General features: G+C 37.9%; 1 protein-coding gene across 1 annotated transcript in view; it reads right to left on the reverse strand.

The window, feature by feature from the left end:
- Positions 1-410: 410 nt before the first annotated feature.
- Positions 411-13,697, reverse strand: part of LOC107696146 (kinesin-associated protein 3-like) — a 25,457-nt gene continuing 12,170 nt past the window's right edge. Inside the window, exons 11-20 of the mRNA XM_016496346.1 lie at positions 12,040-12,140; positions 9,864-9,972; positions 9,672-9,784; positions 9,397-9,562; positions 9,165-9,290; positions 8,958-9,056; positions 8,768-8,853; positions 6,296-6,482; positions 5,397-5,490; positions 411-2,191 (exon numbers count right to left, since the gene is read on the reverse strand). Of these exons, the coding sequence (XP_016351832.1) occupies positions 2,080-2,191; positions 5,397-5,490; positions 6,296-6,482; positions 8,768-8,853; positions 8,958-9,056; positions 9,165-9,290; positions 9,397-9,562; positions 9,672-9,784; positions 9,864-9,972; positions 12,040-12,140 (1,193 nt within the window). The 3' untranslated portion in view covers positions 411-2,079. The remainder of the gene's footprint in view (positions 2,192-5,396; positions 5,491-6,295; positions 6,483-8,767; positions 8,854-8,957; positions 9,057-9,164; positions 9,291-9,396; positions 9,563-9,671; positions 9,785-9,863; positions 9,973-12,039; positions 12,141-13,697) is intronic.

Genomic DNA, 13,697 nt, shown 5'->3' on the forward strand with positions numbered 1-13,697 from the left:
TTCTTAGTTTTTTCTTATCAGTTTTGTATATTAGGGTTGTGTGTTACACCTAATGTTGTTAAAGGAATGTTTATTGCATTATTTCAGTTTCATGTGTATTACCATGATGGTGTTTGGTGTTTGTGTGAATGACAATGTGCACCTTCTATATATGTTATTATTTAAAAGCTGCTTGTGATGGGCTTTGGTTCATCATGTGACTTTCTCATCACCACCTGCATTTGGTGGTTATCTGTGTATTACAAAGGTACAAAACAGATTTCAATACTTCAATAGGTTGGTATATTAACATTATATCAGTTAATGAAATGACGGTATTTAACTGTAAATTTAAGTTAAAACCGTAAAACCTAAAACGTTGCTACCGTATTTTTTACGGTAAAATTCCGGCAACCACAGCTGCCGTTTTTTTTACCGTAAATTTTACGGATTTTTTTTTACAGTGTAGCATAAATATTGAGTTTGGAAATGAGTGTCCTTTGTGAATCTTTATGAGGAATCCTTCAGGAAGAAACATGCCATTGTTACAATTTCGGCAAGGCAGTTTTCAACCTTCAGATGATACAATCACAACACGAAGAAAGTTTCAACAATAAGGATCTTGTACATTTCCCCAAAATGCCAAGCTGTGTCAAAGTCTGCCATAACGCAAGTCTGACAGGTTTGATTTCCATGGAATCTGGCTCTGTGACATATCTACAGCGAGGTGCCTTTTGTTGTTATGAACAAACGTTGAGTGACAAGTACAAGTACATTTGCCGCATGTGCACTGCAGGGACATACTGCAGAACCACTGAGATCTGTGTTACATGGAGACAATCACTACAGATTCTGCTCCAGGCATTTGGCTCCCTATACAAGATCCACATAAACAATAAGACAGTCCATCAATACATCTTTAAATATGCATAACCGCCCTTTTAAGGAATGTCTGAATGATGGGAGTGAATGATTGAGAATAAATGAGATGCATGGCATTTCACTGCAATCAAGTGAAAGTAAACGAGGCGAGCATTTGCGGAGTTTCTGCTGTGCTAAAACCCAACTAAATATGCAAAAGATTTCTATCAAAGTAACGTACACAAGGAAAGCTTTTGCACATCAATTTATGCATTTCATATTGCACCACATTAAACAAAAAGGCATTTTATATAAAACAGTAAGACAATTCCCAGGCACCAATGAAATTGAGTTTCATAAATACGAAAACGCACATATTATTTACGCACGTATTATTTCAAAAGAACACTTGAGTAGGCTACATTACAAAATACATATGAAGTTGTCAGCAGAGCACCATATAAAGCCAAGATGTGTTGTAAAATTAGTACTATGGTATCAAAAGCAAAGAAACAGGCAACATTGTTTAGCACAATCAAGATATTAAGACGGTAAAGTGACATTATTGTTCCCATGGGCACTGTGTTGTGTTGTCATGAAATGTATTTGAACAAAATACATAATTTCACATGCGAGTCCACAGAGGGGCACCACTATCATTAAAATGACCCTTATATCAGTTGCTTTATGTAAGCAACATATGCAAAACTGAAGGAAATCCTATAATATAAACACGAGTAGCAGCTACAGCTACACAATATTTTGCTTCCAGAAACCTAAATCTGAACAACTGTCATGCATTAAATGGACAGATTTGCTTTAATGTATAAATAGATGGTGTTTTCAACACTCATAAATTAACTCACCTACATCACTGAAACAGCATGCAACTAAATCCTACTTTTGTTATATTGCACAGAAAAGGCAATGTGGTGCCATTAGATTCTTCAGTGTTGACAAGCAATACACAGTAGGCTAAAGTATGTTAAAACTACATGATCTAGCTCAAAGTGAGGGCTGCAAATCATAGCTTCATTGAGAACATTCAGCTTAAAACACATTCAGACTGAGATTCACATGGAATGGAATAAATATCCACATATTACTGATAATGATATGGATGATGAAGAAAATCAGTAGTGCTGCTTTCATTTGAAATGGAAAAAAGAGACCTAACTAGCATCTTCTGAGATCCATTTAATTGGTTTTCATAGCTTTTAGGTCTTTCCTGACACTCTCCTACCGTGATGTCGTGTAACCGTAATAAAACGGCTCATCAGGCCGAAAGCCGTAAGCCGTGGCAGGACGCGCTGGAGTCACACCTGTCTGTCCGTACCCGTCAGTCAAAGAACTGGAGGAAGAGAGACACAGCCAGCTGTCAGCCAGTCACATCAGTCAATCACAATAACTAACATAAATCAGGTCAATGTATTTTATTAGGAAATGACTTGTATATGGGTTAGGTTATAAGCATCACTAGATGGCGCTCTGATTCTGCAAAACAGAGCTACCTAAACTTAAAACAGAACTGCTCCAAACCTACCAAATAAATAAATAAATTTGAAATACCAAATAAATAATAATCAATTATATTCATTTACTTTATATCATATTTATGTCATATTATATATTATTAACACCAGGAGAGTTCACAAATTAAAAATTAGAATAAAATTATATTACTTCCTTAAGGCAAATGACCAACGGGATCATTTCATATTATATTATATTATTCACACCAGGAGTGTTCACAAATTAAAAATTCGATTCTAAAACCATGAGAATTATATGAATTCCTCAATGCAAATGACCAACGGGATCATGTCACATCATCTGGAATGGACTAGTGTGATCTGCCTCTAAATAAACACCCACCCAACTTTGGCCTGTATTCTTAAAATATGGGTTGTTTGCTTTGCCCCTTCCAGCTCCCATAATGCCGTGTTGTTTTTAGTCCAAATCACTTCCAGCGATCGGTTACACGCGCTACCCCCGTCACTCCCAGTACACCCACCCTCTCTGGGCAGCAAGCCTGTCTTTATCCTCTGAGGTACACCACTGCTGTCTGGGGAAATTTCAGACATTGTTAAAAAGCTTGAGGAGGAGAGGCTGGATGTGTTGGAAAGAGTTTGGGTGAAACCGAAGCTTATAACTAACTAAGTTCAAAAGGGTTGATGGGAAGGAAAAGGCAGTGTGTTGTAAATCAGATGATCCCTCCAAAGAGTCTCCAGGTAAGAGACAGGCCTTAAAAGTGTGTGTTTGTGTTACAATCATTCTTGCGGTGAATCATTAATCCCAAAGGGATGCTGTCATCCTTTCCAGGAAAGTTGAAAAGATTACATTTTCTGCTGGTTTCCGCAAATAATGATGTTACTAGTGACTCCAACCAACATTTTGGCCCTTGAGACACAAGGATCACAGACACAGTGCACTTGGTGATAATCTGAAGATCTGAGGGTGGACACAGGCTGAAAAAAGATCCCCATGTCTGGCCCCAGTGGCCCCTGAGAGTTAACACTGAAGTGAGATCCTGTAAAAAAACACCCGGAAACCTCTAAACAGGAAAGTGTCTGTGTTGCCGGTCTCTTTTCTTCCTCTGGTGCCCAGAGATGATAATTCTGTTAAATTTGCTCACCCTCATGTCTTTCCAAATTCAACTTTATTTCTTCCATGAAACACAAATGGAGAAAAGAAGGTGCTCTTTTCTATGAAATTACAATGAATAAAGACCAAAAAAAAAAAAAGCACCATAAAGTATTTTAAAAGCATATTTGCATATGACAGGTTTGAAATGACACAAGGGTGAAGGACAAAAATTATTAGAATTATTATTTATTTATGGTAATTTAAATGTCCCCTTGTTGAAAATAAATATTAATTTCTTTAAAAAAAAAAAAACTTACTGACCCCAAACTCTGAACAGTAGTAAATCAAATCAAGTGTTATCTGCAAACAAATGATGCTAGTCCTTTTCTCAGAGCTGACTTTAATTATTTAGCCATTTGTTCTATTACTTTAAACCAACTGGTCTCTATTAGTGAATATATGAAGTCAGTTCCCCTCAAGTTCACACAGGTGTCCCAGCAGAGTAACCACAGGTGTAGTTCATCACATTAACTGTCTACTTACATAATGTTTGCCAGCAGAAAGTACAAAAAGAAAGCTAAATAAATCAATTCCATTTGTTTTAACACTTTCTAATCCAATGTCTTTTAAACATTTTGTGACGCTCAAGTGTCCAAATACTTCTTGGGTGAATTTTACTTTTCCTGGTTGGCCCAGACAATGTTTTACTAAAAATAATGTTTTACGCTTTACTGCTTTAAAATAACTGTATTTTAGTTTAAAATATTTTATTAATTACCTTGTAATGTGTTTTTCGTCTAATCATAACATTCGCAATGAGGAACTCATATTTTTCAAGCAAATGCAGCCAAGAATTTGTCTTCTTCATCTGGAATAACTAAGCGTTCTTTATGTGCTAAATGAAAGATTGCTCTGTGCTATTCTATAAATAAAAGTGATTCTATTAAAGGCTTTTAAAAGAGCTGTTCCCAGTGTGTCTGGCTCCTGGCTCGGTGCAGGGGAACCTAAGCTGGATTTCATTATTGTGTTAACCTGGATCTCTAACACCACATGGACAAAATGAAAACCACACTTTCAGGCTGCCCAATTCCCTGTGCACTCAGTGTATTCTACAGGCATCGCTTACAAAGAGCTGTGAAAAAAAAACATGGCTTCCTCTGCCGCCCCCTCCCCCTTGTATTCACTTGCTCCTTATTTTTCAGCGCCTCTTCTCTGACTTCAAGACTCCATCCTTTCTCTCATAGACTGATGTATAATTTAGCGAGCTCTCCCTGTTGTTAAGTCAAGTCACCTTTATTTATATATATATATATATATATATTTATATATATATATATATATATATAGTGCTTTATACAATACAGATTGTCAAAGCAGCTTTACAGTGTCAAACAAAAAAATAGTTTGTCAATAATGCAAGAGGACAATAACAAACAGTCATTTTTTCAGTTAGAGTCTCTTTTCTTTCTGTTTTTTTTTTTTAGACCAAATGCAACCTATGAGTAACCTTAGCCTAAAACCTATGAGTGTCTAATCATTTAAAGGGGTCACTGTATTATCATTAATGGCCCCATATCAAATAATCCCCTCTACGATTACGAGTTGAATATTTGGAACAAAGCTCAAATATTTTGCATAGTCCCATGACACAAAGTGGGCCACACCATAAATCATAGCATCAAGTCATCACATTAGTGCTTTGCTGAAACCTCTAAACAGTAGGTATATGGCAACTGAAGTAGATTTGGAAAAAGCTAAATAGAGGGAGCTGTGTTTACTCTCAAAGCTGAGGGTATTACTGTTGGAGGAGTGCTGCGGCCTGCTGGGAATGCCGGAGGACTCTTTGACGCAGCACTTTTGAGCCGTTCCCTGCTAAAGTCAACAAAACTGGCAGACAAAGATGTGTGTGTGTGTGTGTGATACAGTAATAACAAAAGCCAGTTTGACAGATTCATCATATTTAAATGTACCTGCTGGGGAAACCATGTGGTCCTAACAGGTCTCCATTCTGGAAGTCTGTGAAGAACTCTGGACTAATGGCACCATCTACTGGGATTATTCCATCTGCAGGAATCACAGAGAAACCAATTATCAGTAGCACCTCTGTGCTAAGGCATGACAGAAAATACAGAGATACATCAAATTTCTCATAATATTTTGCATTTATTATTAAAATTCTAATTAAAATTAGAATTGTTTTTTTGTTTTAGATATCTAAAATTAGAATTATAAATTAATTATTAAAAATAATTATTAAAATAATTTAAAAGTAATGTTTGTTTATAATCTGGATTTTTAACCAAATTACAGATTACAGTATAGTTTATATTTTATTGATATATATTATAGATTTTTATCATTTTTAGTAGAACCAGCCAACCACAATAGTAGGGTGTTGATATTTAACTTAATTAAATAAAATGAATCAAAACCAAATTAAAATGATAAAAACAAAAATCAAAATGTAAACTGAAATCATGTCTTTTTACCCCAGTAAATATTATTTTTATTGAAAAATACACATTTAAAATCTTGAATCTAATAGAATCACAAAAGGAAACATTTAATTAATTATTAAATATATCAACACTTTCTGTTCATAAATAGGTTTGAAAACAAGCAGCATTGTCATAATTACAGCAGAAATACCAGACGAAATATCTTATATATGGGGCCAATATGGGGAGGAGGGCTTGTGTTACCCTCCCAAATAAAATCATGTCTGATTGCTCAGAAAGATATATATAAAAAAAAAAACTAACCCAAAGTATAATGACACGTATCAAAACAAAAGAAATTTAAACACCCTATTCATAAGAACTTCTATTTAAATGCAGCTATATTTTTTAAAATCCCCGCCCAATATAACCTGAGCTGTAGAAGAGGTCTGGCCGTTCCAGGATGTCACCATTTTGGAGAAAAGGTTCTCCATCGTCTCCATACATGAAAGGCTCTGCCTCATCCATCTGTCGGTTCTCCACCATCTCCAGCCACTGAGAGTTATGCCAGCGAAACTTTTCACTCTGGATCTTCTTACCCCATTCCACATCATATTCCTACAGACACAGACAGAGAGAACGGCCAGAGTATTAGCACAGGACACAGAAAGGCTCTGCCTGTATTGCCATACCGAAGATGTGGGATGAATCAGGTGTGCTGTGTCGCTTGGCAGACGGATAACATGGCAGCTGTTTATTTTAACTCTACAGGGACTGAGCGTAATAAAACCTCTTTGAGGTTAGTGGAACTAGCTAGACAAACCGGCTCTCTGATTAATCATCCCCCACACAGGGTGGAAGGCCTGGGGCTCTGATGGCCACCTGAGGCCCAGGCCTCAAACAGGCCTCATTGTCACCAGTTTGGCCCCACCGGCATGCACAGTGACACTTTCTGCCAGGGCACAAATTCATCATTGTAAAGCATTAAAGGCACCACATGCTGCACTCCCGTGGCCAATCACAGTAATGAATGTGGTCTGATACCCCGGCTAATCAATCTTCAAGTAGCTGAGCTCATGACGTTACTGAACATTTAGATCCGGAGTAGGTTTGGGTGTTTTATAAATAAATCTGGGGGGAAAATCTTCAAGCGTATCCAGAAATAACATGCAAAAAAGAATTATGAATGACTTCTCCTGTCTGGGTTAAAAACCACTTCCACAAAGGCAAAAGGATTGGGTATGTCAAGATAAAAGTAGAAAAAAAAAGGTTAAAAAAAGATCAACAATAGTCATCAGATTTCACATTTTCATATTTGTATAACATAGAAGAAGAAAAAGGGGAAGATTATCAACAACGTGTATGTGAATGTGTGGTATTCAGCGGATCTGCGCTCTGTCCACCATCCCCACGTGACACTAAGCAGGCATCTCCTCCTCTCTCTTTGATGTGGCTCCCTGCTTTAATGGCCCTTTCCGATCAGATGTATGGAACACTTCCCTTGGCCTCAAGACCAGCCCTAATTACATTAATCTGAGGCCTGGGACAGATCACATGTGACAGAGCTGCTTCAGAACAGCTTTTACATTTAACCCACTAACAACGGTGTTCATCCTACAGTCTTTTATGTCAAATGACTCTGACTATAAACCAGTGGTGAGCGTGTGTGTGTGTGTGTGTGTGTGTGTGTGTGTGGGAAGGGGGGGCGGTTAGTGTATCGACATAGAACTTATTTTTAAAGTGATAGTTTCATTTTTACATGTACTATAATAAAATGTATTATTAGGCCCGAGATTCTTCACGTTAGTGTATAAATATATAGATACGCAATAAGTATTCATATTCTTAAACAATCTAGTGGCAGAATTTTTGTTAGGCGTGTTGGAGGTTTTGGGTTCTAATCCGTCCTTGCATAATTTTTTTCCCCTTATTAAAATCAAAGATGCTCATCAGTGATCGTATATCAAGAGCAGGGACACATTTGTGTGCATTTTATTTTGTGATTTAACTGGAATGAATACATAGTTTCCGCAATGTCATGTGCAATGTGTGTGACGACGATTTTGCACGAGCCAAAATAGAACGTTCCGTCACTAATAACTTCACAACGAACAGTCAGCATGATTTCAAAAACAACAGATTCCAGCGCCAGATTGCATCTTATTTAACAGAAACGAATGTCAGCTGGATATGTTTCATCTGCATTAGGTATGTCGAGGTGTTTCAAAAAAGTGATGGAGACAATATCGACCCTGGTGGAGGACATGTCCCACCCATCCCACCCGTAAATTACGCCTATGCTACAAACCATATGTGCCATATTTATCGTTAACAATGAAGTGCTGGTTAAGACAACTGGATGGTCTCCCTCTTGACTCAAAACAAAAGAGGGAGAAGATGTGCCGAAAAAGTTTGGACCGGTTCTTCACAGTGTTATTGTTAACTAAGACTAAAACGATTAAAACAGATTTCCATTAATTGATATAAAGCTGAAATAAAATATAATTGTTACATGAAAATCTTAAACGAAAATTATAATGTCGCCTTGGCAATTAACTGAAATATAATAAGTTTTAGTTGAAGTTCTAAAATAATTCAAACTAAATAAATAGAAAAGCTAAATAGAAGTATAAAAAATTATAAGATGACAAAAGCACATGACAGAATTACTAAAAGTTAAACTAAAATTAAAATGAATTCTAAAAAATTTAAAAATAAAGCCTTGTTCAGAATATTAAGCAAAAACACTGGTTCCTCAACATGAATTGAGTGTAAAAAGGGTTGCATGCACATAATGGCTATAATAATTTGTTTGATCATTACCAGGCCCCTTTACCCACTGAAACAACTTGAAATTGGTGAAAGACAGCACACTACTTGAGGTACAGCTGATTCATACTCACAGCAATGATGTCCAATGTATTGTCACACACTTTGCGTATTTCTGCATTTTTGTCGTGCATCAGGTCAATGAGATATGCTGGAGCCTCTGACAAGATAACAGTCAAGGACAAAAACTCTAAGATAGAAACCGCTGTATGACCAAACAACAACATCATCATGCAACTGCAGGTTTTACAAGATGAAGGATACGCGTTTCTTTTATGATGACATCTCGGGTGGCCTGGTGAAACACCATTTGGTAAAAAACGTACACAATCTGACAGACAAACTCATCATCTTCTTGCTGGGCTGAGGATAGAAAGAAGAGAGAGACTATTATTTCTCTACTTCCAATAACATATGTCAACTTCAGAACATGAACTTTAAAAGCACTCTGAGCATCTGAATGTTTCCTACCGTTCAGCAGCTCTATTAGAGCAGGAATGATGCCCGATTTGGCCAACATTACGGCACAGGAATCATCCATGGAGACAGTGCCAATCATGATCACCACCTCCAGAATGAGGTCATCTTCTGCAGAGCCTACATAAGAAAAATAAGTGGAAGTCATATATCACAAGACCTTGCAACTAATATTCTCATGTATTTTCCATTGTGATGTAAAATAGTAAAGTGGATTGAGACAGACCTGGTTTGAGGTGGTCTTTGAGATAAGGCACCAGGTTGTACTCCTTCAGCACAAGTTCCCAGTCAAGATCAGGAATGGTAAGATTGGAAAGAGTTCCCAAGCACTCAATGACAAACTCTTCCTCTTCCTTTAGTCCGATCTGAGCCGCTAGGTCTCCAACATAGTCCTCAAACACATCACATGCTTATTAGTTTTCAATGGAGTAAACATCAATGAACATCTCTACAATACACTTCATTTGTATGGGTGAGTGTATTCTCGTTTTTGACTCTCACAATGAAAAGATTTTTAGAAGGTCCATCATGCTGAGATATATTTCGGATCATCTTCATCATCAGAGGATCTTTTAGCTTCAGTGCTCTCTTCATTAGCATCTTCAGGCCATTGCCTTGAAAAAAACCCCATTAAATTAAGCACCGAGTCTGCACTTCACTGTTTTTTGGTTGCACATTTGTATCTATTCTCACCTTCACACATGATCTGGGCATTCCTCTTGTTGGCAGCCAGGTTGATGCAGAAGGAAATGAGCTCAGCGTCAATCCTCTCCTCACCACAATCAAACAACATCTTCATTACCTGACAAACAAAACACCATGAATTAACAGAAACAATCAAAGCACTTGCCATAGAGTGTAGCTGTCAGCAGCCATTACTCCAGTTTTCAGTGTCACATGATCGATGATCCTTCAGAAATCATTCTAATATGCTGATTCTGTGCTAAAGAAACATTTCTTATTATGATCAATGTTGAAAACAGCTGTGCCGCTTAAAAGTTTTGTGGAAGTTGTGATACATTTTGAGGATTCTTTGATGAAGTAGAAAAGAACAGCATTTATTTGAAATAGAAATATTTTGTAACATTATAAATGTATTTACTGTCACTTTACTGATCAATTTAATGCATCCTTTCTGAATAAAAGTATTAATTTCTTAAAAAAATTACTTACTGACCTCAAAGTTAGCTAGTGTGTATATATATGTTCAGTTTCAGTCCAGTTACCTCATACCCAAAAGCTTCCAAGTTCAAGTGTGCCCTTCTTTCCTGAAAGATCGAACTCAAGAAAGTCAGCAAGTGACTTGAAGTCCTGACCCGCCTAGAACTTTAATCAAACCCGCCTTTGTCCTACAAAAAAGCTGACAGACCTGAAACATTTTTTCCAAACTCTCGTACCAAATTTGTAAGTTTCCCAGACGTCCAGGGGTTCCTGATTTTCTCAAGCGAATCCGAACTTTAGACACAAACCTTACATGTCACTCTCCATTAGCTTGGCTAACGTCACTACACCCCGAGCGGAACAGAGGACCGGACTCTGCTACCTGAGGGGACGGTAGGGCTTCAGGAAGGGAGCGTGTGGGAGAAGGGGACTGTGCAGAGGTCCAGGCCTGGGCTGAAGTGGTCAAGGGTTGTCAACATTGCCCCCTGACGTTAACGATAAGCAGGAGGCCCGGAGAGAGAGTGAGGAGGCAGTGGTGAGTATGCAAAGCATACAGTCCCATTCTGAGTATCACATAGCAGCCACCCTGCAGCCTAAATCACTGTGGCTAGACTTACTGGCACCTGCCCTGCTTTCACATGCAACACCGAGTCGCCCCACCAAAACCTTGGTAACCCCCAGCCTGCAGTCACAGTGACAACAAGACTGCACAGGGTTGTCACACCTTTCGACTGATGAATTATCATGACTTTTCCTGTTATTTGTAAACAATTGATAGAGATTTTAAAAATATAATCTAAAGATTGCACTTACAAAGAGCCAATTCTAGCATATTATAGAGCTGAAAATAAGCTGATAGACCTTAGTTTAATGAAGAAATTTCTATTACTTTCTCAGGTTTTTCATGACCATTTGAACCTGTACTGTATTTTTCAATCAATATTTTGGTTTTACTCATTTTTTTATGAAAATGTCCTTTAAATGTTTGCATTTTTTATCATGCCATATTAATTAATTTTAGCCCATTTTAAATTGTTAAAATAACATAGAATTATTAGTTTAGTAGTTTAATGTTTGATTTGACAAAAACAACAAAACACAAAAACTGTAAATTCTCATTAACAATCATTTTAATGAAAATCATTTTTATTACTGTCATGATGCATGTTTTTGGTCTTATCGAAAAAACTGTCAAACAAACATTTCCTTCAATAATTAAGCTTTTCTAATGTGAATCTGAAAAATAAGACTAATTACCCCTTGGCTAACTGCTTGTTGGTCAGACTAGTTCTTAAGACACAGTCTTAACACAGAGGCAAGGTTTATGCAGCTGGCCTCAGGTGGTGAAATTCTATGGTGCAAATCTCACAATAGACACATGTACAGTATTAAAGAAATCTGGAGAGGGCCAGTGAGTGAGTTACCTGAGACAGTGTCTACACCGGATATGAACAACGCTCATGACACAAGACACTGACTATAAACTGATGCCGTTCTAATTCTGACGTACTCCGCATGCTTGCGCTACTTCCGAAAACAATAGAAATGGACTTGGATTTCAATTTGATGTGTTAAACATAACCTCAAGCTGTTGCGGCATGGTGCAATGGGACAACGGTCGCACCCGGTTTAGACATGGTGTGAGAGAGGATATAGAGCTCTCCTGTCCCATGCTATAAGATCATGCTAATGCAGGCTGACCTCTCACCTGTGGAATGCAGTCCGTGTAGGCAAACATAGACTTGAAACGGTCATCCATGCTGATGTGGTACAGAATGCACATGGCGATCTGTCTCTGCGCTTCGTCTCCTGAAACACAAACACACACAAGCCATGAATGGACAGACACACTCTCTGCATATTCAAGGTAGCCTGAACTACACCTTCTTCTTCAGTAGAAACACACGGCAGGATAAACAGGACAACACCAGATTTTAAGCATTCAATTCTGATTCGAGTCACGAGTGTCCCAATATTTAGTGGATCAAGGCCCTTTGCTTGTGCCAGAATTCGTGTTCAGGATTCACATCATAGGGAACTAGTGAGTGGAATGAGACACTTTTTTGGCCATTACTGTTGACCTATGCAACCATTCAAAAGTTTGGGGTCAGTAAGACTTTTTTGTTGGAAAGAAATTAATACTGTTGTTCAGAAAGGATTAATTAAATTGAACAAAAATTACATTAAATACTTATACAGATACAAAATTTCTGTTCATCAAAAAATTTATCAAAGAATTCTGAAAAACTGTACCACCGTTTCCACAAAAATATTAAGCAGCACAATTGTTTTGAACAAAACAAGATAATAACAAAAATGTTTCTTGAGCATCAAATCAGCATATTAGAATGATTTATGAATGTTTTTACTTTATTTTTAATCAAATAACTGCAATCTTGATGAGCATTAGAGACAATCTTTTCAAAAAACAATCTTATCAACCTCAACATTTTTAACAGTAGTGTTAATATAGAGAAAACAAATCTGCAAGAATTATTTTGTTAATCTTTGTATTTTTTTTTTTTAATCTGGTATTTATTTCAGGCCTGAGTAATTCTGACCCTGAGAAAGCAGTTACCCTTCACAAAGCAGACCGAAACCTGGACCTGGTAAGAACTTGAGCCCTGACTTAATCAGACAGACAGACCCAGACCCCGAGAGAGGGAAGAGGGGGCGGGGATGGGTCGGAGCCAGCCACGGACCCTTTAGGCAAGGTTATCTCTGCCTATTGGAGCCAGATGTGCTCCCAGAGACCCCTGAAAAGAGAAGGGCTTCTCCATTTAATTGGGGAAAAAAAAGGAGGAAGCATAAATTTTACTGCCATTAATAACTTCAAGCCAAGCTGCTCTGCACCACGACTAGCCCACACATGTGCTTCTCATTAGTGAAAGACACACACAAGCATACAAACGAGCTCTAGCACACACTCAGAGGTCAAGCGCAAACACACACACACCCCGAGTTAACGCCTCGGCCTGCGCGTCGGGAGAGGAAAACGGGGGATCCTTTATGAGGATGGAGGAGAAGAGCCTGTAAAAATGTTCAAAACAGCCCTGGAGCCTGGGAGAAAAAAAGCCCATTAAAAATTAATTATCCTGTTCAGGGTGCGTTTAGTGGGAGAGCAGGAGAGCTAAACTTCAATTACACCCCAGTAAGATTTAAACCACCCAACCACCATAAAAGCCATGGCAGCAAGGCCTTCAGGAGACCACTACAACCTTAAACGCCCATGTCCTTCAGAGTTGATTGAGACATTGAGTACACACTAATGGTAAACAGTAAGGGATGGGTCAAGATGGTCGACTAGCCATTAACCGATTACTCAATTAGTGATGTTGACTTGTTTATTTCTCTCTCTCTATGCGT

Source organism: Sinocyclocheilus anshuiensis, unplaced genomic scaffold (genome assembly GCF_001515605.1).
Source record: "Sinocyclocheilus anshuiensis isolate Anshui unplaced genomic scaffold, SAMN03320099.WGS_v1.1 scaffold306, whole genome shotgun sequence".
NCBI classification, from domain to species: domain Eukaryota; kingdom Metazoa; phylum Chordata; class Actinopteri; order Cypriniformes; family Cyprinidae; genus Sinocyclocheilus; species Sinocyclocheilus anshuiensis.